This window comes from Pezoporus flaviventris, unplaced genomic scaffold (assembly GCF_033815535.1).
Source record: "Pezoporus flaviventris isolate CSIRO_AGI_PZ_B2104156 unplaced genomic scaffold, CSIRO_AGI_Pfla_v1 ptg000043l, whole genome shotgun sequence".
NCBI classification, from domain to species: Eukaryota; Metazoa; Chordata; class Aves; order Psittaciformes; family Psittacidae; genus Pezoporus; species Pezoporus flaviventris.
This window is the reverse complement of record NW_026892591.1, coordinates 1,008,160-1,032,248: the sequence shown is the minus strand read 5'-3', so window position 1 is coordinate 1,032,248 and position 24,089 is coordinate 1,008,160. Positions and strand designations below refer to the sequence as shown.

The 24,089-nt window shown below is 49.9% G+C and overlaps 1 protein-coding gene and 1 long non-coding RNA gene across 3 annotated transcripts; one reads left to right on the top strand and one right to left on the bottom strand.

Moving 5' to 3' along the window:
• Positions 1–1,404: 1,404 nt before the first annotated feature.
• OAZ1 (ornithine decarboxylase antizyme 1) lies at positions 1,405–6,061 on the bottom strand. The gene is given in 6 exon segments (XM_061466769.1): positions 1,405–1,836; positions 1,958–2,043; positions 3,104–3,276; positions 3,403–3,489; positions 3,491–3,548; positions 5,863–6,061. Coding segments are annotated over 6 exon segments (651 nt in total). The 5' UTR covers positions 5,979–6,061; the 3' UTR covers positions 1,405–1,705.
• A 558-nt stretch (positions 6,062–6,619) lies between these two features.
• Positions 6,620–15,186, top strand: LOC133276184 (uncharacterized). 2 transcript variants are annotated; one of them, XR_009745798.1, is made up of 5 exons: positions 6,620–7,822; positions 9,093–9,414; positions 11,101–11,198; positions 11,818–12,337; positions 12,715–15,186. It is a non-coding gene; the product is annotated as an uncharacterized LOC133276184 (long non-coding RNA). The 2 variants fall into 2 exon arrangements; XR_009745797.1 differs by lacking the exons at positions 11,101–11,198; positions 12,715–15,186 and having other exon boundaries at positions 11,818–12,214.
• Positions 15,187–24,089: the final 8,903 nt, after the last annotated feature.

The window sequence follows — 24,089 nt, the reverse complement described above, 5'->3', positions numbered from 1 at the left end:
AGTCCCTGAGCTCAAAACAACCCCAAAAAACCCAGTAAAACAGCGCTGTGACACGTGCATCCCCTAAAGCGAAACCACAGAGGATGCTCCCTGCTCTATAATTAGATGCATTTCTGCCTCTGGCTCTGTGCATGGGCAGGCAGCAGCCTCATCACCTGGGGCTGAGACCCAGCCAAGACCACAACACCTCTCTTCAAGACATGGGGGGACTTTCCTTCCCCAAAGCAGCACCCAAAGCAGTGCAGCCTCTAAGGGGGGACCAAACAAGCTCCCTGGGCACACAGACCCGGAAGGGCTCACCACCCGAGCACAGCCAGGCCACAGAAACATTGCTCTAATTTCAGTATGGGCTTTTGGACCAAAAGCATGCTGGAGGGGTTCTCCAGGGTGAGCCCCAGCCCCGTCCCCACCGCCTCTCCTGTAGTATCTCGCACGGCTACAAGATGGCAGTAAAGCTCATGGCACGGCAAAGCCACCCTGGGCAGCTGATCCTGGAAAACAAAGAGGAAACCAGCCCAGCAGAGGGGCACCTCCGAGCATCCCCTGCACCCCTGCTTCTGGGGACCCCCTCCCCTTCTGCCAGAAGCTTGGAGCAGTCCAGCTCTTGGGGCAACAGCACAAGAGGGACACCTAGAGAGGCCAGAGGCCACGGAGATGCTGCGAGGGCTGGAGCAGCTCTGCGCTGGAGCCAGGCTGAGAGAGCTGGGCTGGGGCAGCCTGGAGAAGAGAAGGCTCCTGAAGGGAAGACCTGAGAGCAGCTCCAGTGCCTGAAGGGGCTGCAGGAAACCTGGAGAGGGGCTTGGGACAAGGGCCTGTAGGGACAGGCCAAGGGGAACGGCTTGAACCTGCCAGAGGGGAGACTGAGATGAGCTCTGAGGCAGAAGTTTGGCTTGGACTAAGGAATGCATGCTGTCCCCATAGAGATTACCACACCCTCATGCTGGCCTCTCTCAGTGAGGTTTCAAATCACTCAGCAGGTAACTTTAGCCAACCCGTGACCCAAAGGGGGTGAAGGTGGCATAATGCTTTGGGGTAAACAGAAGCCTGTTCTGCCTACCCCACATCTGAATCTCTTTCTGCCTTGGCTCTGCTATAGCAGGCCACCAGCAAAGACCTTGCACCTACCACCTTCCTTGAGAGCTCCCCAGCCAGTGATCCAGCAAAGAAACAGTGACCGAGCACAGATGCAGTGTCCCAAATTACCAGTCGAAGTGGACCATTATTTCACTCTAAGTAGGGCTTTTAGAGGATTGCTGAACTCCTTCAAGCCCTGGTAGATCACAGCCATGAGCTCCAGTCAAGCAAAGAATGACCAACACCTTTCCATACCTGCAACTTTAATGGCGGGGGCAGTTCCAGAGCCACCTCCTCAGCGTGTGAGTCTAAAACAGCTTAAACCAGCAATAAAAAGTAAAATATAAATTTTTATTTAGAATTAAAGCAAATACTTCAGTATCACAAACACAATATTAAACTTCAAGAAATATACTGCTAATTTGGAGGGAGCATTTATTTGCACAACCACAACATGCGCACAAATCCAGAGAAAGATGTGGAGTCTGAAATTTTCAACATCTCACCACCAGAGCAGTTGGTCACAACATTTCATATAGAGTTATATATGTACTGTAATAGATGTTGACAAAATTTCTACAGAATCATCTTTATAGACAACAAGAAAGCTCTAAGAGGCAAACATTGCAATCTAGTCTTCTTCTGATGAGTCTCTCTCAAGCGTGTAGGCCATGAAGCAAGCATCTGGTCTCTTGGGGACAAGGGGATGCCCTGGTCTCACAATCTCAAAGCCCAAAAAGCTGAAAGTCCGGAGCAATGCAGCTAGGAAAAAAAGCATAGAACATTTTATCCACTGATGCTGTACAACAGTTCAAGTGTCCACCAAAACCAGCTTCAAACAACGTTCCCATCATTTGAGACAGTGCCGTGAGTTATCACCTACCTCTATCATCTCTGTTCTTGTGGAAACAAATGAACACATGATCAACTCTAAGCTGTTCTTCAGCAAACTCCAGAAGAACTGCAAAACTGCAAGACAAATACAACGTGGTCAGCACACACAAGCAAGCACTTCCTTTAGAGACAGTAAGACCCTGCTGACATCTGCACATGAATGTACAGGCCTGAGAAAGAGGCTGGGGTGGAAATTTGTACTTGGAAGCAATCCCCAAGCCCCAGGCCTAACTTGGAAATCTTCAGTAACACAGGTAGCATGCTTTACTGCGGCAGCTGAACAGAAATGCAGTGACAGGCTAAGAACCAGGCTGGTGTTCTCAAGAGATGGATGGAGCCACCCAGTACCTGCGAGGGCTTGAAATTACAGACCTTTTGGGTGGTTCTGACAGAACAGGGATCCTCAAAGCAGGATCACTTAAGCTGCAGCCTCTTACACAAAAGCATCAAGACCAGCAGAGATTCTCCCCCTCTACTGTGCTTTGGGGAAATCCCCCCCTGCAGTTCTGCATCCAGCTCTGGAGCAACAACACAAGAGGGACTTGGAGCTGTTGGAATAAGCCCAGAGGCCACGAGGATGCTGCGAGGGCTGGAGCAGCTCTCCTCTGGAGCCAGGCTGAGAGAGCTGGGCTGGGGCAGCCTGGAGAGGAGGCTCCAGAGAGAACTTTTGAGCAGTGCCCACTGCCTAAAGGGGCTCCAGGAAACCTGGAGAGAGGCTTGGGACAAGGGCCTGTAGGGAGAGGCTAAGGGGAATGGCTTGAACCTGCCAGAGGGGAGACTGAGATGAGCTCTTAGGCAGAAGCTCTTCCCTGTGAGGGTGCTGAGGCGCTGGCACAGGGTGCCCAGAGAAGCTGTGGCTGCCCCATCCCTGGCAGTGTTCAAGGCCAGGTTGGACACAGGGGCTTGGAGCAAGCTGCTCTAGGGGAAGGGGTCCCTGCTCGTGGCAGGGGCTTGAACTGGGTGAGATTTAAGGTCCCTTCCAGCCCAAACCATCTGATGTTTCTATGATCAAGCACCATAATTAAGACTTCAAACAATGAAGGCAAACCAATGACATTGAAGTGCTATTCCACCCTACTGACAGACCTTTGAGACAGAGGCAAGTCAAACCAGAGCTGCATTTTAGCCAACCCACCTGTCTTTGCTCCCTTCCGGCAGAGCACCACTGGGAATTTCAATGTAGAGGTTGTTGTTGTTCAGCACTGCTCTCCAACTAATGTGTTTGGCATCTGTAAGCCTTGACTGGACATTCAGAATTCTTGTCCTGTTATTAGATGTTAGTTCTTCTGTTACATTCAGCCGATTATCCTGCAGCAGTGAGATGCGCATGGTTATTTCCAGTTCAGTTTGGAGAAGGGGTAATCCCATCGATAGGCTTGAGGCAAGAAACACATTCAAACTCACCAGAGCAAGCTGCTTATTATTGATACTCACCGAATAAAATAAATTAGCTGAAAGATTGTGATCCCTCTGACTATTCCCTCGCCCACCTGGGATCTTCAGGGGTGGGTGAGGGACATCAGGAGCACCACCGAGGCCCCGGACCCAGGTTACTACAGCAATTGAAGGGAACCCTGGAACTAGAAAAGGAGCACAGTTAGAGTGTTAGACAAAGGGATTATAGGAATTAGATGTTTTAAACAGTAATCAGATGGCAAGATATAGAAAATAAAACCCAACCTAGGGCAAGAGAACTCCTCCCACTGTGACCTAAACAAGTGGTAAGACAAAGGAGCCTCCAGACCAGGGATGGAACACTGCTGCCTTGCACCCAGACCCACAGGGTCAGAAAGCTGCTACTGCAGTATTTTGAGGGAAAGACTAAATTAGAGATGAAAATACTCTCAGCTTGAAGTGAGCAGGGTATCTATCTCGATACCAAGGCAGCAGAATGCTTGACCTGAATTCAAGAGAGGAACCATTCTGCTGTCACATACACAAGATGCCATTTTCTCCCCCACCTTGTTCTTGGGGTTGGCACCAGTATACTGCCCCAGCAAGCCAGGGGTCATTTTTCTCTGTGATGAATGTCCCTAACCACCTCAGACCTTGGCACCAGCATATTCAGCTTGAGGATCAGCAAGCTACATGAAACAGCCTCACAGATGTCACTACCTCAAACGCTTTCACCATGCTCCGAGGCGAAATCACCACTTTTCACTTTGAGACCATACCTGAGCATTTGGCAAACCTGCAACCTTTCTACTGAATTCCTCAGAGCAATTTCACACTGCTTCAGTCTTTCAGGTTAAGAACATTATCCTCTTAAGATATGAAGCCTGTTTCTTGTATGCACGCTAAGTTTCACACCATCCACATAAGCCTGCTTAAATGAATAAGCCTGCTACTGTAGCAAGAGCCATGGTGCCTGGCCCCTCCCTCTGCACCATCCTTCACCCTGCAGGCTCACTCTTGAGTTGCGTCATCTCAGCAGATGCAGCAATCGAGGCCCTTAGGGAAATTTTCACAATCATCCTGTCTGTGAGTGCCAGCAGCCATTTGCAAATCAGAATAAACATGTACCAAATAATCCACCATTTTGCACAGTTCACAGGAGTTTCCTCTTTTTCACGAGCTGCAGATTTGGGATGAATAATCTGCATGAGAAAGGCACTGAACGTCTACATAGGTGCAATATTATGCACGGGAAGACATCAGTCAACACAGCAACTGCAAAGGTTTATTTAAAAAAAATGAAATTACACTATTAAAGGAGCATTCAATCCATTATTTTACGCTCTTTGAAAGGGTCAAAAGACACTTCCTCTTAGTATGAGCATTAGGTACTTGGTTTCTCTCACAATGACTGCAGAGCCACGCATTCCCAATTACCTTACAAATAAACCTTTAAGCACCCAGCTCGGAAGCGTGCAGTGGCAACCCTTGAGCCAGTTTCCCCTTTCCCCCACCGAAGGGTGGTGCATAATGAAGGCTGCCTACACTGCAATCAACAATGCATTTGAGAGTGATGCTTGTGCGCACCTACACCTCTTCGAGAAAACATAAGCAGTAAAAAGCAGTGAAGTATAAAAATGGCTCTCTAAAACTAATGCTAGAACTCATTTCACAGTCCACATACAAGCTCTAATCCCAGCTCCCTTCATACGAGGCAGACTGGCATCTTAAGTGTCCATCACCCAGATTCAGGTATTGCCACCCCAGCATCTGTCGGGACTGTTTAATCTTTTGGTCGAGTTTTAAACTAGCAGCTTTCCTAACACTCTTATATTCTACTTTAGGCTCAGTACCCTCGATTAGACTTCAAGAATATCTACGATTACATAAGGGGATACCAGCTCCAAATCCTTTGATATCTTTGCTTAATTGCTGTTTTTTCCCCCCTCAGGGGTTAGAAGGCACCTCCAGGCCCTGCCTCCGGCCCGGCTTTGTCTGCAGGCTCCCTTGGGCCCGCTGGCTTGCTCGAGAGCCGCTTACCCGGAGGGCAGCGAGTTGGTTCCAAGGCTTTCTCCCATGGCTGTGACAGCTCCAGGGAGGCTCTCCCGCGGGCAGTTAACGTGGCACAGGGCGGGAGGCAGCCGCAGGCACCCCCCGGGGCGGGGTGGGGGGGGGAAGGACGTGTCACCCAGCACGGTGGCGGGTGCCGCCGCACGGCCCCTGGGTGCCGCCTTGGCCGTTATAAAAACCCTTTTTTTACCCCCTTCCCTCCCTCCTTTTTGTGAGGGGGAGGAAGGAGGGAAGGGGCCAGGCCGCAGCGCCCAGCACTGAGGCGGCGAGGGCCGCCCCTCCCCCTGCCGCCACGGAGCACCCCTCCCCCCGGCCACGGGGGAGGCGACCGGCGCTTGCAGGACCGGGAGGAGGCTGGGCCCTGAGGGGGAAGGAGAAGGCGGCGAGCGCCCAGCGGTGCGTAGGCTGAGGGAGGCCCCGGCCCCTCACCTGCTCTGTCCGGTACTGAGGCTCAACACAGCGGGCATGATGGTGCTTTTATTCCCCTCTTTCTCTCTAGCGAAGCAGTGACTGTTGAGTATCCGCTGCAGGGAGGATTTCACCATCCGGCCGCTCTGGTCCGAACCCCGAAACCCTCCGCTGCCTCCCTCCGGCCGCTCCCCAGGCACTCGTACACAAAATGGCACCGCGCAACCAGCGGGTCTTTATATACCCTCCTCAGACCACGCCTCTCGCCGTGGCACCGCCCCCGACTGGGCAGCTGCCCAATCTGGTGAAAAGTCCCTCGTAAAGCCTCGCTTTCCATTGGCTGACGGGAGCTCGGGGGCGGGGCGAAACAGCGAGCTCTTTCTCTACGGGCTGGCAGCGTGAGGGAGTTCAAGATTGGTTAGAAGGGCTCGGGGCGGAGAGAAGAGGGGAAACGGCAGCCTCTGATTGGCTGCACCCGCCGTGGGTGGGCGAGGCCTGGCGGGGCCGGGCCGCGGAGGGCTCGGAGCGGAGCCGCAGCCTCCCCTGCACCGCGGAGCCGCCGGTTCGAGTCCCGCGTCCGCCGCCCCCGGCTGAGGTAAACGGCGGGGGAAGGGAGGGGCTGGGCCGGCCCCGGCCTCGCGCATGCGCCGGGGGAAGAGCGGGGCCAGTGTCCGCGGGGAAGCGAGGCGGGAGGGTCCGAGGGGGGCCGGGGTTTGGGCATCGCCTCAGGGCTCAGAGGGGGAGCAGGGGATGCCCCCCTCGTGGCTCCCGCTGTGGGCAAGATGCTGAGAGAAACTTGGACTGAAACAACAAGAGGGTCCCCCAAGGACTGGAGAGGGGCCCTAAAGGGAGGGCCCCAAGTTGTGGCTGGGGTTTGGGGTGCAGGGTTTGGGCTGTGGCCGTGCCCCCGCTCGCAGTGAGCAGTGTCCCTCTGGCCTGTGTGTTGTGCTGGCTGGGGCAGTAATGGAGAGCTTTGGTTGCCTGGGGAATGGTTGGTGGTTGCCTCTGGAATGGAGAAGGGCTTTGTGTTGTACCTTGGCGGGGAAGCGAGTAAATCCCGGCTATTTGCAGGGCAGAAGTCGGGCTGTAATGTAACGTAGCGCTCCGCTTTTCATCCGCAAGGATTTGGCAGATCTAAGGCTTGGGGGCACAGTTGGGTCTTTCCACAGCCCCATGACAAGAGCAAAGTCCGGAGGAAAGGATGGGAGTTTGGAAGCTGGGTGCTCCACTTCTCGTTTGGATGATAGCGATGAAAACACAGATTCATCCTTTTGGGGCTGGGGGTCAATCTAAAATTCAGCTTAAAAGCAGCAGATACGTACAAAAGGTAAAGAGGGTGTAATAGGTTATAATTGCCATGACAAGAGAGCTTTGTCTTCGCCATTTCTGACCATTTCAGCCTGAAAACCAAGTCAGAAGTCAGGGCACTTCCTAAACAGCGTGGCTTATCCTGTATGGAAAGACAGCTCAGAATAATGGTGTAAATGATAGTGAATTGAGTTTGCAGTCAAGTGTGCCTTGTAAATCAAGTGGGAAAAGGTGTTTGTAGAGCCAAAGAGCACCACTAAAGAGACATTGTAGTGATTTTCAAAACAGTGGCTTTCTAAAAAGGAAAAAATCAGTGCAGATGGCTGTGTTTGCTTTATTCAACCCGCGCTGGGCACGCCTGTTTTATTGCCTTCAGATGCCATAGCTGCATTGGGGCATTTGATTATATTTTAGGTGGGTTTTTTTTTTACTATCTTGCTCATTTGTATTTGCTTTAAAATATTCCCATCCAGGAGCTCTGAGTCCATTGATTGGTTCCACTTTGCACAAGGATAAGTGTCTAAATCCCAACCCACCTTCTGTGTCCTGAAACTGCTCTGATTGACTATGATGGAACAAAGTGTATTGCTGAAAGAAAACACTCTCTGTTCTCCTACAGCTTAGATGAGAAGCTGAGCCTGGCCAGCAGCCAGTGGCTAGTCTGGGAGTTGTGGTAAGTAAGAGGTATGAGAGAAAAATCCCTTTCCTGCTGCAGCTACATGCACTTAGCTCCCAGAACACAACATAACTGAGACATTAGTGCTCGCTTTCACCTCGCGCTCTAGATTTGGTGGTTGATTTATGGAGGGGAAGCTGGCTGCCATTTAGTGCAGTACCCAGAGACCGATTTGAAACAATGGGAGAGCTGCAATTCAGGAATATCCGGACCAAATGAAGCACATCAGAGAAGATTTAGCAATTCATGGTTTGGGTGTTGTATTAGAAAGGTTTTCCTGATGGGGGAATGAATGTGTTAGTCAGTGGAAGGACTGCCTGAGCATTTTGTTTCATTATTTCTAATAATGGCATTTATTATTCATGTAGTAATCTGACTGTAATTCCTTATAATGGAACTGCATTAGAGATCACCCTTGCAGCTGCTTTCCTCTTTACTGTGGTGCTGGGAACAGCTTTGCCCTTTGGATGCTTGTTGTCTCCATGGGCCATCATCCTATTTTACAGTGAGTGATCCAGCTGATGCTGTGGTGCTCTGTAGTCTGCAAAAAGCCCAATCGACCTGTTTTGCTTTTGTGTGTTAAATATGGTGTGGGATTAGTTCCAGCTGTGGTTTTGCTGAGATAGCCTAACTTCCAGTTTAGCAGTGACAGTGATTCATAAACCTTCACAGAGAAGCCTCTGACTCACGATTTCAGGATTACCAGCTGAGGAAGTTTGAGATGTTGCCATCTCCAGCTGGTTTTTTACCTCTGGTTTGCCATAATTCCCCTATCCTTGGCAGTAGGCAGGAGTAACTGCGCATCAGTGTCTTAGTTGCGCCAGCTGCATCCCTAGTTTGACATTTAAGGCTAGGTCGGACAGGGTTTTGAGAACTTGGGCTAGTGGAAGGTGTCCCTGCCCATGGCAGGGGGCTTGAAACTAGGTGAGCTTTAAGGGCCCTTCCAACTTAACCCACTCTATCATCGTAGTCCAAAGCCATCTCAGTTCCAGGGCTGAGTGAATGCTCAGTTCATGCTGGGCAGTGAACCCTAACAGTTGGTGTGTGGGCATCAATTCCTGCTTGCCTGTGTCAGTTGTGGCACAGCAGTTTTCAACACAGAGGCAGAGAGTCTCATCCTCTGAAAGACTGGAGGAAGAGTTTATGGCAGCACAGGAGTAAGTTGAAGTCAAATTCCAAACTGATGGCTAATGTAAACAGATGTTAGAGCAAGAAATGGGCAGGTTAATGAAACTGAATGTCCTTCCTCTTCATTGTGTGTTTCCAGGTTTGCAAGTGTTTGTGATCAGATGACACGAAACTAGTGCTTAGAAAGATGTAGAGGACCTGAAACACTCGTAAGACTTGCCAGTTCTGAAGTCCTGCACGTTGATACCATGGTTGTATCACATCTTTTATTCTGAGAAGGAAAGATAAACTGTTCTGTTGTTTAGCTGATTAAAACATAACTAAATGACACGGCTGCAAATATTGGTGCTTCTGTGTGTTTTTCCACCACTGAGGAGGCGATTGGAAAGGGGGCTGCTGCAGGTGTCAATGAAACAGCTCCCATGTCCATGTTCTAGAGGAGTAACAAAGCTCCAGTGAAGGTGAATGGGGAAGAAAAAAAAAGATATTTGACATGTAGCAGAACTCCCCGTATATTTTCTGCTTGGCTAGATCATGCTGTCATAGCTCTTCTTGAATGTGGAAATTGATGTTTATGGCATTTAGCAGTATCATGGGAATTAAGCTGTCTCTTATTTGCTGACTAGGGAAGTACAACAGAAAGAAAAACATGAGCTCTCTTTTAAAGTATGTACAGTCCTTACATACCATTACACACTTAGTAACTCCCCAAAAATGGTAAAAAATAATAATAATACATCAATTGAGCCAGACAATCAAGTTGTTCCGATTGCCTTTTATAGAATCGTAGAATAGTTTGGGTTGGAAAGGACCTTAAGGCCACCCAGTTCCAAACCCCTTGCCATGGGCAGGGACACCTCATACTAGACCATGTCACCCAAGGCTCTGTCCAGCCTGGCTTTGAACACTGCCAGGGACGGAGCATTTACTGCTTCTTTGGGCAACCTGTCCTGGTGCCTCAGCACCCTCACAGTCAAGAACTCCTTCCTTATCTCCAACCTGAACTTCTCTTGTTCCAGTCTGAACCCATCACCCCTTGTCCTATCGCTCCAGTCCCTGATGCAGAGCCCCTCTCCAGCATCCTTGTAGCCCTCTTCAGACACTGGAAGCTGCTCTGAGGTCTCCACGTAGCTTCTCTTCTCCAGAGTGAACAGCCCAAATGTTCTCAGCCTGGCTCCATAGGGGAGGTGCTCCAGCCCCTGATCATCCTTGTGGCCCTTCTTTCTGTTTCCTCTCCAGAAAGACTCTACTTGTTCTTACAGTTTTAAGGGTTATCTAGAGGTGCAGCCCACCAAAACCGAACAGAAACTGAGGCAGAGATGTCCATTCTGATGTGTTTCCACAGAAATCACTGTGTGTGATGACTTTCTCACTCTGTAATGTAGCCACTTTTAGTCCCAGAATAATTTAAACGTTCATCTTGGTCAGCTCTGTGTGGAGATGAAGCACAACAAAAGTTTGTGAGGCCTTTATCAAAACACTGGGCAGTGGTATTTCTAAACTTCCTAAGCCCTGTAGTTCACAAGCATTGCACAGCAGGGCTCTTATGTCAACCCATCTCCTTCCTTAGAGCTTTCGGTTCCCTTCCTTACAGGTAACGGTTAACTACCAGTTATCTAATTTTAAATACTCCCCTCACAAAAAAAAAAAAAAATCACTATTTGGCGTGTTAGAATCTATTCTCATCTTTGTGGGACATGTAATTAGAACACTCCTTCTAGGTGGAAAACTCTCCTCATTTTCATTGTCACCCAAGTGAGAATGATCTCATTTGAAGGTCAGGTTTTCTGCAGACCCACTTGTGCTGGAAAGAGATCCTGCATGCCACTGCCAAGTTAAGCTGGAATTCTTAGATGTTTACCAGCACAGGGAAGAATTTCTTTTCCAAGATCTTTGTGAGATATTGAACTAAAGGAAAGCAGTCACTAGTTTGTCAGGCCAACAGATGTCTGTACTTCTTACCAAAGAAATGTTGGATCTCTGTTTTCTCACTTAAACCAGCTGACATGAAGAGGACTTTATACCGATTGCAGATGAGATAACAGATGCTTAAAATGATTTAAAGTCTCGTTATCTGATTCAGGGGTGTAATCCAACATCATGCTTGTCATCTGATAAGTGCTGAATTGTTTTCCTTACATCTGCAGGATCGAACTCGTCAGGTTTTGCTGTTCACTTTCCACATAGAAATAATGGGGGGGGGGGAAAGGGAAAAGCCAGAAGTAAGAACAGGAAATATAGTCAGGTAGGAAGTGGGTTAGCCAACAGCAGAAGGCCCAAGATGCGGTCAGAGGATGGCACCTTGAGAGTCCTGGGGAAAGAAGTGTGCCTGAGCAGTGTGTTGTTATGGTTCTGTAGCTGAAGGATAATGTTCCACAAGCTTAGGTTTTGTATTGATTTTTCTTTGGGTTACAAACAAGTGGTCATGAGGAAAGCAAAGGTAGTTACAAAACAATAGCAGGAGATATTGCAACATTCTTGCTTCCACAGTCCATTTTCTCTTTCATTTGCATTGAGCCTGATGCAGCACATCTCCATCCTCTCCTCTCCTTCTGCTTCCCTCGCCAAGTTGACAAGAGGTGATGGAGGCTCTTGCAAAAAGTTCAGTGCCATCAAAGGGAGGTTGAGCACTGGGTGAGAGCAGTGGGGTGCTGAGAAAGCAAGCCCCTCTGTGGTCACATTGTGATTGGCATTTTGGCATGCAGCGGCTTTCTGGAGTTCTTCCATGAACGTTTTCTTTCTCTGCTGACCCCTTTCCCTCCCTTGCTTGCTGGAGCCTTTGTGTGGTAGATTTATATATTTTTTTGCTTAGCTTCCCTTTTCTCCTACAGAATCGTTCAGCACAATCTGATGTTTCTTTGCAGGATGGGCCACTTTCACAGCCTCCGTGTCGGGAAGGCAGCTGGACGGCGTGGCTTATTTTCCCCCAGTTCCTATTGTGCTTGGATCAGTCAACCTTAGGGACGAGGAAGTGCACAGTACAGCTCAGCTTTTGTAACTCCGCATTTCGTTTGGGAATGTTATCAAAACAACCAGATGTCAGCAGGATGAACGTTAAGACCTGTGCAGAATCTGCTCTGTCAGAAACGAGTTCAGAGTCAGTTTTGCCTGCCTAAACATTTCGCCCAGCAGCTCATTAAAGTGGATGTATTCAAAGGAGACTTCCCCCCCCACCCCAGATTAGATCATTCCTGTGATAAGAGCATTAACAAGCATATTTTGCCATAAAAAAAATGAACAAGCCTCGAGGGCAAGGAAGGTGATTTAGCCTGCAGTTAAGTTATATCCCACACTTGTCCTTTACGGAATAAGGCAACCAGTTCACCTCTTTGTTGTAGCTGAGAACAAGCCCAACAATGGCCTCTGACCAGCAGAATGGGCAAAGTGGGGTTTCTTCCAGCTCTATGTTTGTGCTGCATGCTGCTTTATTTTGGGTATAATCCCTGTGGATTCAGTGCTTAGCGCAGTCCCTGGCAGAGCTCATACAGAGCTGTGCTAACAGCCAGGGCAGCCCTCGGGGTGTGCAAGAGGGTTGGGGAGGTCCAGGCCTGGCAGACGTTGCTTTTGCAGGTTGTTTATTTGAGCTGCATGCAGCCTTGTGTTTTTGCCCACGAGTTATCTGTGTTTGAACCAATATTTACTCATGGCTCTGTGTACTGAGATAATCAGCAATCGCTCCAAGTGAGAGTGGAGCTGGAGCTGGCCATCAGACCAGCTTAGCAGCTCGGGTTGTTTACTTAAATAATACTCTTTAATTTCAGGCTGGTGAAAGGTGGCAGCTTGACAGCTCTGGGGAGCCTTAACCCACGCAGCAGGTAGAGCAATGGCAGCACAAGCTTCCCCTGCAGCACACCCACTCTGACCTGCTCACCCACTGCACCTCTTCAGCCAGAAAAAGCCCTGGGGTGGGGAGAGGACTCGTGAGTTGTGCAGGCCTTGGCGTCTCCCCACTGCTTGCTTTGTATGTGACAAACTGAAATCTAAAGACAAACAGTGCTATCACGATATCTAGAAGGGATTGACAGCAAACTGCTGTCACATAAGCCACCAAGCTGCTGACACAGTTAGGAGTGGAGGCTTTAAAATGAAGGCAGCTCTATTTCATTACTAGAATTTTCCAGTTTTCCTAAAGCTGCTTTAGGTACACATTAACTTACCCTGTCTCCTGTTTGTTATTAACTCCAGAAGAAGCTGAGATTTGAAGGGTTCATTTCTTACCCTGCTGGAAAGGCTTGAGCCAGTGCAAAGCAGCACCACTTACACAGCCGTGCTCCCAGAAGCGTCTCAATGCTTGTCCCAGTGTTGTCGAAGTAACTAGGCATTAGGGGAGCTGTTGGTTCCCACATGTCCTGCTGTGTGTAAGCCCAGCAATCCCGCACAGCTACCCAAACTTGACCCACAGAGCTTCCCACTGCAGAGGGAGGGCAGCATAATCTTTGGGGAGTGCAAGGGCACACTTCCACGCAGAGCTAAGTGTGTGCTCATAACTCTTAATAAGCCCAGTAGATTTTCTGAGGTGCTAGAAGATAAAGAGGTAGTGTAAGGAGGGCAAGAAACCTTGAAATTGCTGTTGAGGATTGGACTGATGACCTAGTTAGTTTGATTTCCTGCTTACAATGACTTCTACCAAGTACTTCAGGTGATGATCTGGAAACCTGCTTCAGAGGTGTGCAAAGAAAGGGATCAGTTGTGATTACAGGAAATACACTGGCTGGGCAGGAGTTAAGAACTAGTTATGAAATGGGGGGGGGCAGGGAGGAGGAGTATTTTAACTACTATTTTGTTCCTCCAGACATCCATCTGCTCCCCATATAAATGTTTGCTCTTCCTTGGGTCAGAATGTTCCCAGGTCAGATTGTCTAGTGGATATGTCCTTTCAAATTGCAGCGCAGATTCCAGTGGTGCTCTGCCTTCCTGGTGCTTCCTTGAACTTTTGTCCTACAGCACATTAATTTCTTAGCTCACAGTTCCTTGTTCCCTGTGACGTTTCCGTGTTTGGCTTCACACACAGACGTATCTTCAATCTCTGACTGCCGACAGAGATCAGGCAGCAGAGGAAGCCAGAGATCATGCACTATGCAAGTGGGCAGCCTCAGCCTGTCTTCAGACTCATTGAACTCATTAGGGAGGAAAAGGTAATCAGCTGTCCTTCAAGGAACAGGATGTGGCAGGAAGCAGTGAGAGTCAGCAGGTCAGTCCTTAACAGCTGTCAGAACAATGTGCACAGTACAGCAGCTCTGGAGTTCTGCTACATCAACTCACGAGCTTAATGGGCTACAACATGCACATTGAAACTGGTCCCTGCGGAGACCAGAGTGCAGCTGCAGATCCTGCACCATACCTGTGACCACTTGTATTCACTAGACAGGGAAAATAGCAGCTGTGTTTTACATATTTAAGCTTCCAATGTCACCTCTGAGTCCTTGCAGCCCTCCTGCTCCCTTTGGAGGCTGTAACTTACAGTGCTTGTGTCGCTTGTGGGTGAGGAAACTGAGGCAGGATAAAGGACCAGCCTCAGGCTGTACAAAGGCAGAGGTGGGATGGGAGCTGATGAGGTCTGTCACCTCTGCTCCCTTCAGGCTACCTCCTCTGACCTTGAGTCCTATGGAAAATAGATTGGGGGTTAGGTCACTTTTAAAAGTCTCCTCAATGTACCTTTGAAATACCGAATATGTTCTTTTGAACTTAATTATCTGCCCTTATCCTGTCTCAACTCTCATTGATAATCCTCTTGTTTGCCTTTAAAAATATTTATGGGAGATTATTCTTTGGCAGCGATAGTTACGTTTCATTCTCTTTTCTATTATACTGGGCTTTTCTTTCAATGGATTCCTGATGTCTTGCCATTTGCTATTGTTAGGTTTATGTATTGTGGTTTTAAGATTTTAAATGGGTTCAGAAAAACGCTTGCTTGTGGTAACTGGCTACTTTTCCCCATGAGCTGTTTTGGAGGTGGCCACAAGATATGAATTTGTACAAAGCTGTATTTTTTTTTTAATTTCATCATTCTCATGATGACACTGATTGATGTAACCTCACCTTGTTCCTCTGACCAGCATCACCGCAGCTTGGGTCTTTGTCCAGCAACACCAGTGTGATGGCACTGAAACTCTGGTCAACTGCATCACCACTCTGTGTCCCCGGGCCTTCTAAAACTCTGCATTTTAACAGCGAGCCTTTCCTGAGCCTCACATGTAAAGCAATGCAAGTAAAGTTAATAATATATAAGGCTTGATTAAGCCTTTACTGTTCCAGTTCAGGCTGTGACGCCACAGGCCAGGCCTGGGGCATTCAGGACTGCTTTAGGACTAGTGACTTCATGTGGAGACGTAGAGGTTCCTGCCAACAGCTAGCAGGAGTTCTGTGTCCAGCCTTAAACATAAGCCATCAAGAAGTCTCTGTCATTTTCATCTTGGTGCTGAGCTTTGTATTACAGCTAGTAAGTAGTCGCCATTGCAGAAGGCCATATAACCCATGTTGCTGCCGCAGAAAAGGATCAGCTTTTCAGGAATCACTCCTGACAGATGGTTCTAACCCGTTCATAAAATCCTAGCCCTTCAGTGACAGAGAGGCCAACATTTCCCTGGACAACCCCTTCCAATACTCTTCTGTCTTTGCTACTACAAAGTATTTGTGCTTTTCCCCCTTAAATTCATGACTGCTATTCATCGTTCTGTCTCCGTGGGCAAGATGACTGTTTCTCTTCAGTCTCTCATTGTATTCATACAGGACACATTCAAGCTCTTCAGCCAAAACGCTTCTCGCAGCAGTTCCAATGAGACCTTTTTTCCATGACCTCCAGGTATAACAGCTGTGACACATTTGTTTGGAGGAAACTGTAAGATTAGAAAAAACAAGCTGTTCTTAATTTTCCTTGAAAATAAGCTATTGTTGCAGCTCTCCAAGATCCGTGCTCATTATAGCTCTTTGAAAAGTTACCAATCTCAAGGCACACACAATTTAAGAGAAGCCAGCTCATGTATCTTCTTGGGTTGACTTCTCATCTAGGAAGATTTCAAGAGCTCTTGACACAGCTTTGTGGGCACGTTGAGTGCTGGGACTGGGTTTAGCTTCCCAGTTTCAGAGACTTGTAGGATGTCTTTACTATTGGAGGCATAGGGCCAGAAGAGACTTTCTGAGTCAAATCCAGACCTGCTGTCCATGCATGCTCCTAGGATTCTGTTTGTAAAGGTACAGTGCTCCATCCTCACAGCCTCCAGTGTGTCTCCTGCAAGGCCATCCCCCATGCTGAGTGCTCTAAGAGTTATGAAGCTCCTTTTTATTCCCAGTTATATTTACTCATAGCTGATTTTTTCCCCAGTTGGTTTCATGCCAGCATTGTCCTTACTGCTTAAATAGGCATCTCAGCTCTCTCTGGGGTGTTTTTATGTGTAGCAATCCTACCCCTTCTGGCCTTTGTTTTGTTTGGCTAAGCTCCCTGAGATCATCTTCTGTAGAAACTGCCTTTCTCCTTGTTATGCTTCTTGTCAAGGAGCCATCCAAAATCTTTCCCACACAAGCTATATATGTAAAGCATCTCTCCATGACCACGTAAGTGCCATCACCTCTTAGGTAAAACCCAACTATTTATAAATGTATTTGATGGATATTGGAAAGGAGCTTAAAAAGCACACACATTCAAGGAGAACAGGGAGCAGAAAGCTTGGCATATCTACCTGGGGGGCTGTAATTCAGTGAGGATGGTTTGGGCATGGGCCTTCACAAAAGGGCTGTTGGACCATCACGACTGGATCCTGTGATTCATACGGGTCTATGTTTTGATGTTCTGTTGAAAGCCTTCTTCAGTGGTCTGGCAAAGCACTGCAAACCAGTGCTGGTCTAAACCACTGGCTCGGGAGTACGTAGGTGGAAGGAGTTTGGCAAAACCTTACTCTGCACCACAAAAATGTTGCTTAGAGATCTCCCACCAGGAGTCTGGGCCCGAGTTTAGCTCCTTTGTGCTGATCTTTGGTAAGGAACTAAGAAACTTTTTTGGAGGGGAGAAAACTGGTCACTTTAAGTCTTTCTTCACACTCAGAGCTAAAGTCCTCTTGACATGGTTCCCGTAAGACTGGTGATATTGCCCCTCCAGCCCTGCCTCCCCCAGCAAGCAGCAGGTTTCTGAGGATGGTGGCTTTGGTAGGCACCCCTCGGGGAAGAGGTGCCAAAGGGGCTCAGAAATGATGCTGTGTCTTGAGGTGCAAGAGCAGCAAAGCTGCCAGGCACAAACTTGCACCCTGCTGTCCTGCAGGTCCCAGAGATGGCCATTTAAAAGCTCTTGTAGCTGCAGAAGCCTGGACCTCTTGTTTTGGGCAGATCTGTGCTATAAAAAACAGTTGTTCTTTTCATAGCTGTGGGTAGGTTTGACACCAGAGTACAGGACATATGGGGCTCAGACCCTGTCCTCCTTCCTTCCAAGGGGGATGCAGGTGATGCTCAGACCCAGGAGCTCCTTGCCAGTGACTGAAAGATGTTCTTCCGTCTGAAAGGAATGGGGATGCGAAGGGAATTGAGGACAAAGAGGAAAAAGCATCATGATGAGGCTTTGCTTCACTTGGGGATCGCCCTGCTCTGCTTTAGGGCCCAGGCTTCACTCCCTAGTCTCATGCCTCCAGACATGTTCAGGCCTCTTTGGGCTGTGCTGTTGAGGAGACAGTGCTGAGGATGCTCACGTTTCCTTGCTCTCCTCTGAAGCCTCTCACCGTGAACGTGGTACCAGCATCCATCCTCAGCTCTCTTGCAGGGTGCAGTGCCACTGCTGACTGGTGTTTGCACAGAGGATGGATGGATGGATGGATGGATGGATGGATGGATGGATGGATGGAGAAGGTGATCTCCTATGTCTGTAGGGTGGTTGGAGCTGCTGTGTCAGTGGAGGGGCTGGATCCCAGGAGAAGCCAAGCTGGCAGCACAAGGCTGAAGCAAGCACCACTGCAAAGCAACATGGCCTTCTTTCTCCCCCATCCTCCTGTCCACATGCAGAGATGATGGTGCCACACCAGCAGCATTGGGTGCTTCCCCCTAAACCATCGTGCTTGTTTTCTCCGTGCCCCTCTTCTCTCCCCAAGCCAGCCCATGTACCTGGGCAGGGGTGAGGCTGGGCCGGGGCTGAGTAAGGGTGACTCAGAGCCGGGTTCAGCCATCCCCTGCCCGCACAGGGAGAGGAGCTGGAGCGGGTCCCACCTCGTGGCGTTAGCATCTCATCCCCCACTCCTCCTCCCTGTCACCCCGCACCTCGGCTCCTCGCTACCGGCGGGTGGAGCAAGACTAAACTGGTCTCTGCATGCACATCGCCTTTGTCTGGTGGGGATGAACATAAACTGCTGGAGGGAAGCATTTTAACGATGAAAACCATGCGGGGCTCGATTGTTCCCTGCATCCATGGAAAATTACTCCTGCTCACTCTCCCCTTTTACTTGAGCAGCTCCAAAACACGCTCATGGGGAGGGTGAGGAGGAAGGAGGTGATCGTGCCTTTGGGGTCAGATCTGCTGCTTTATATGTGTTTTTTCCCCCCCTGCCTCTAAATGATTTATTCCAAAAGCCTCTCGCCTTTGTGTCATTGGGAAAAACACACAGCAATCAGCAAGCGTTTTGGGACCAGCCATTTACATGTCACTGGGAAAAGAATAGAAATGAATCCCTGACATCCCAGCGATGCAGCTCCAGCCCCCATCCCTCCCTCCCTTTCCATCTGGCACAAGCAAAAGCAGATGGGAGAGGTGGCTGTGGCAGAGGGTGCTGGTCCCCCTGCCCATGAGGTCTGTGGTCCAGCCCTGAGCACCCATCAGATGTGAGCTCTGCTGCAGCAGGGGCACTTCCCTGGGCACGGCCATGGGGCACAGGCTCAGGCACAGGGTGGCACACTGGCCATGGGCACCACTGGTGCCAGTGGTCATCCCAAGAACCTGCCTAAGAGCTCTGTGGGTCCATTCATCCACCCATCCCCTCCACAGCTCTTGTCTGCTGGGGCTGACCAGGCGCTCTCCTCCTGCCTTTTCCCCATGGATTTGCTTTGCCATGGTGCTCCATTTTTCTTTCTTTCTTTGCCTTTTTTAGATCCTGCCTTTTTTAACCCAAATTTCTGGCTCATTTGCTCACTTATATCCTTGATTCATTTCCTTCTTTTTATATTTTCCCCCTCCCTCCACTCCCAGTGCTGCCCAGGTTCCCTCTTTAGCTCCTGCTCTCATTCTCATTGTATTTTCTTTGTTGTGATAATGTTCTCAGGAGTAAGAAAAGGCTTTCACTGGCAGGCAGGGCTGCCTGGGCTCACTGTTTTAATTCCCTGGGCAAACCCTGCCTTACATTACTGCTGTGCTCCCTTCTCCAGCCGATCCCTGTGCTGTGAGGCATGCACCAGCCCCACCAGCTGCCTCCAGTTCTCTACACTGTGGGGATGGAGATGGGAAAGCTCAGGGCAGAAACCTTCACAGGACCTGGCTCCGTGCTGGATTTGTCCCCAAAAAACATGGAAGATGGGAACAGATGCTGTAGGTCAACTGAGAGATTGCTGCTGTTGCCAATCACAAGTGGTGGGTGCCCAGAGGAGGAAGGCAGCAGCATGGATGATGTATTGCAAGGGGAATTAAGCTAAATACATGGAAATTCTAGGCTGGGTATCGAGGAGGATTTCTGCTTGAGGGATGTAGCAAATCAGTGGATCACATCTTGAGACAGCAGGAAAACCTGTGGTTTGGAAGCTGAACTGAGCACAGCTCTGGAAGATACTGTTGTATGGTTGCGGATGGTGGATTTAGGGTTAAACCTTGCGACAAAAATGTGAAGTTCTCCCAAAAGCTCACCTAGGACTTTCTACAACCTGGCTTAGTGATTTAATTACATTTCTTTTTATGTGCACAGCAAATATCATTCCCTCTATTGACAGAAAGGGAAGCTGCAATGCAAGGTGGGGGGATTGCTCCTGGTCAGAGCCACAGCAGGTCCAGGCTCGGTGTTCAGCATCGCTCAGCCTGTGGCTCTGCCCCAGACCCTCCTGTATGATTGTCTCCAGCCTGTACACTTCAGCCCCATCCTATTGCAGGAATGCAAAGGGCTGCCCGGACAGGCTGATCTTCTCTCATCTGTGGTGTGAGCTGGTGCTTATCTTCAGACATCCCCCTTGCATAGGTATTCCTGGCACTGGCAACGCTTTTTGCACCCAAGAGTCTTGGGTTGGGCTTTTTTGCATGTGTTTTTGCCTTTTCAATTTGTTTTCTTCTGCTTTGAAATCCCTCCTCTGCATCTGGTGTCTTTCTGAAACATGGTGAGAGCCTTTTTCCCAAGGGGGGAGGAACAGGAGGCAGGCTGGTTTTTGTAGGATCATGGGATGATTTGGATTGGAAGGAACCTTAAGGCTCATCCAGTCCCAGCCCCTGCCATGGGCAGGAACCCCTTCCACTGGAGCAGCTTGCTCCAAGCCCCTGTGTCCAACCTGGCCTTGAGCACTGCCAGGGATGGGGCAGCCACAGCTTCTCTGGGCACCCTGTGCCAGCGCCTCAGCACCCTCCCAGGGAAGAGCTTCTGCCTAAGAGCTCATCTCAGTCTCCCCTCGGGCAGGTTAAAGCCATTCCCCTTGGCCTGTCCCTACAGGCCCTTGTCCCAAGCCCCTCTCCAGGTTTCCTGCAGCCCCTTCAGGCACTGGAGCTGCTCTAAGGTCTCTTTGGAGGCTTCTCCAGGCTTCCCCAGCCCAGCTCTCTCAGCCTGGCTCCATAGGAGAAGCTTCATCCCAGGTACTTAGCTGTGGCACTGCAGCCTGGGGCTGCCCGTGAGGTGCTTCGGGGATGTGACGTGAGCCACCTGATGCCACTGCAGTTCCTTTCACTCTCTAGTACTCAAAGTCAGGTTTGTTGCAAAATCCTGGTTCTTCCAGCAACTGAGAGGATGAAGGGAGCTCGAGGCATCTCCTCGTACAGTCAGGAGTCATTCCCCTCCATTCATTCCCCTCTCCTGTCATTCCCCTCTATTCGTTTCCTTCTTTTCCCCAGTACTTTGAGCTTTCAGCTTTCTCTGTTGCTGCCCAGGGCTGCCCAGGACAGAAGGGAACAACATTCAAAGCATTCATGAAACTGCAGCTGAACTCGAGTAACTCTGCAGTGACCTCCTGTCCCTTCTTAGCTCTGAATTCCTCCCCTCCCTCTTTTCCACATCAGGACTTGGGAACTGATGGACGCCCCACCACAGGCATCCCCAGCAACTGCTTTCTGTGGCTCCTAAATATTGCTCAGGGTCCCAACTCGCTGGTTGCTCACGGTTGCTAAGAAGGCACGGGGAAGCTGGTGTGAGGAGGCAGGGCTGGAGCCAAGCTCCTCTTAGGTGTGGCTCCCAAGCCAGTCTCTTTTGCAAGCAATTGCTCACTCGCCTCCCCGCTGCCTTCCCCACAAACCCGGCAGCCTCTCCCTTCTCGGTATTGGAAATGATTTCACTCAGAAATCAAGAGTCATGAAACTGAGGTCATGGGACCAGTCAGTTACATGGAGGGAAGCGATCCCACAGCATTTTTTCCACATGAATAATACCAAGAATCCCTTTTTGGGGCACACACACTGCATCCCGCCATGGGCATGGTTACACCGGGAGGCTTGCAGGGGGCAAGAAAGGCAGAGCCCCTCCAGGGCAACTGGAGAAACGCTCCCTGGCAGCGGGTGGGAGCAGGAGGGGTGCCACTGGGATCAATGCAAAGTAATTCTATCGCTGGAGTTAGACCAGAAGTTGTGTCCATGCCACGGGCATGGCAGCCTCGACAGTTTGACATCCCGGGTTAGGAGCCTGAAGGACACTTGTAATTTAAGCTAATGGCAAATTTCATGGCTGTGTGAGACCAGTGACCTTCATGCCAGGAGGCAGGAACCGGGGCAGTAGCAAGAAGAGCAGCTGGAGCAGAGTATAGGTTAGATCCTCCCGTCCTCCGCTGCTGGGAGTTCTCTCACTGTTTCCTTGCTCCACCTCGCCTTCATCTCATTTCATTTGTAAATCACCCTTTGCACAGCCGTTGTATCCCAAACTGGCAAAAGTTCCATGACTTTACTGCTTACGCCTTTTCCTGGCCTGCTTCTGTCCTGTAAATTAAGTCGATGATGAGCTTGGCATGAGATCTGGAAGTTTTTCCCAGCAGGATCGGTTTCTCCCCTTTAATTAAACATTACAGGTTCCTCGTGAATCCTCATGCTTTTCTGAAAAGCCTCACCGCAGTAATTAATGGGAAATCTGTTTTGATGTGCAGATCTGGGCCCCGCTTCTAACCTTGGACCCAATTGCAAAGCTCCCGTAAATCATCTGACTTTAGTGGATTTGCATCTTCCCTGCAACTGCAAGTCAGCGAGTGCAGCCAGGCTGAGCAGGCAGCGCCCCTGCTCCCGAGCCTGACAGCATGGACCCGTCCTCCAGGCAGGTTTGGAAACCCTTTCCCAACACACGGCTTCACTTGTCGCCTACTGCATCCCATGGCAGTGAGGCCCACGACTCCCTTATGGGACTGGCAAAAGACCTTTGCTGGTTTTCAACCTGTCACTTGCTAGTTATCATCTGGGACCCCAGGTTTTGTGCTTTGTGAATTGGAGAGTAACTGCTCCCTCTCCGGAGCTCTCTCAGGTTTCTGTCTCTCTTCCAAGCTGACATTTTCCTCTCTTCCATCTTTCCTCATGTGGAAGCTCTGCCATATGCACTGTTTGCTCCCACACCCAGCCCTTCGTCTCACATACCTGTGTCCTTTCAGAGGTGGCCTGAGCTGCTGTCAGCAGTCAAGATATGGGTGCACAGGGGACACCTGCCAGCACAGGATGGGTTTTTCTAGCATCAACTCTGCACCAGTCACAGCAGCTCCCTCAGGTGCCGTTTTGCTGTCGTAAACCCTGAGCTGACATTTGCACAGTTACATCCACAGCGGCTCTAAGATCTCTGAGCAGTGTTAACTCATTAGAACAAGGCCAGAGGAGGCCACGGAGATGCTGCGAGGGCTGGAGCAGCTCTGCTCTGGAGCCAGGCTGAGAGAGCTGGGCTGGGGCAGCCTGGAGAAGAGAAGGCTCCTGAAGGGGAGACCTCAGAGCAGCTCCAGTGCCTGAAGGGGCTGCAGGAAACCTGGAGAGGGGCTTGGGACAAGGGATGTAGGGACCGGCCAAGGGGAATGGCTTTAACCTGCCCGAGGGGAAACTGAGATGAGCTCTGAGGCAGAAGCTCTTCCCTGGGAGGGTGCTGAGGCGCTGGCACAGGGTGCCCAGAGAAGCTGTGGCTGCCCCATCCCTGGCAGTGTTCGAGGCCAGGTTGGACACAGGGGCTTGGAGCAAGCTGCTCCAGTGGAAGGGGTCCCTGCCCGTGCAGGGGTTGGGACTGGATGAGCTTTAGTGAGCCTTCCAATCCAAATCATTCAATGAGTCTATGATTCATTTATGCCTCTTATTGCAATAGGTTATTGATTTTTAAAGAACCACAGTGTACGTGATCGTGCCGTCTGGCACCCCACCCCTCTTACTAACAACCATAGAGAGCACTGACCAGAAAAGGTAAACTGCAGGGAAGGATCAATGTCCCTGGGATAGATGTTTTGAGTGGAATAGGGAGATACAGGTCCACATATCTTCACAGGCAGGCAGAACTACACCATGGAATGCCCATGTCAGCAGCGAGGCTCCATCTCTCCTTCCTACACCCTGCCCAGGGCACCCTGCTTGTCCCCAGCAAGAACATAAAGGGCAATGGGGAGGGGGGAGAAAGGACAGAAATTGCTATGAATGCTCCTCCGGTTCCTTGGGCACAGCAGAAGTCATCCCATGGGATGGTTTGAGCAACACCAAATTTCAGCTGCTGTCCTGATGCCTTGTGCCACACGCCAGCAGGATGCTGTGGTCCAGGGACAAGTCAGGTGTGTATCACTGCGGTGGGATGGTTTCAGATGTGTTCTCGGGGGGAGAAGGGGGTGTCTAAAAGTTGTTTTAGAAACCAAAACCAAGCCAAAGCTCTTTGCAGTGTTAGCTTACGTAAAGCATCTGCTTGGCAGGGACAACCACACACGTCCAATCCCAACGTGGGTGTCAGATCCTTTCCATCCCTTTTCAATATCGTGGGGTGTCTTTGCCCGTTATTCCCACTGCTCTGCCTACTGAGTCCTATTTATAGAGCACCGTTCACTGGAGTCTGTAGGC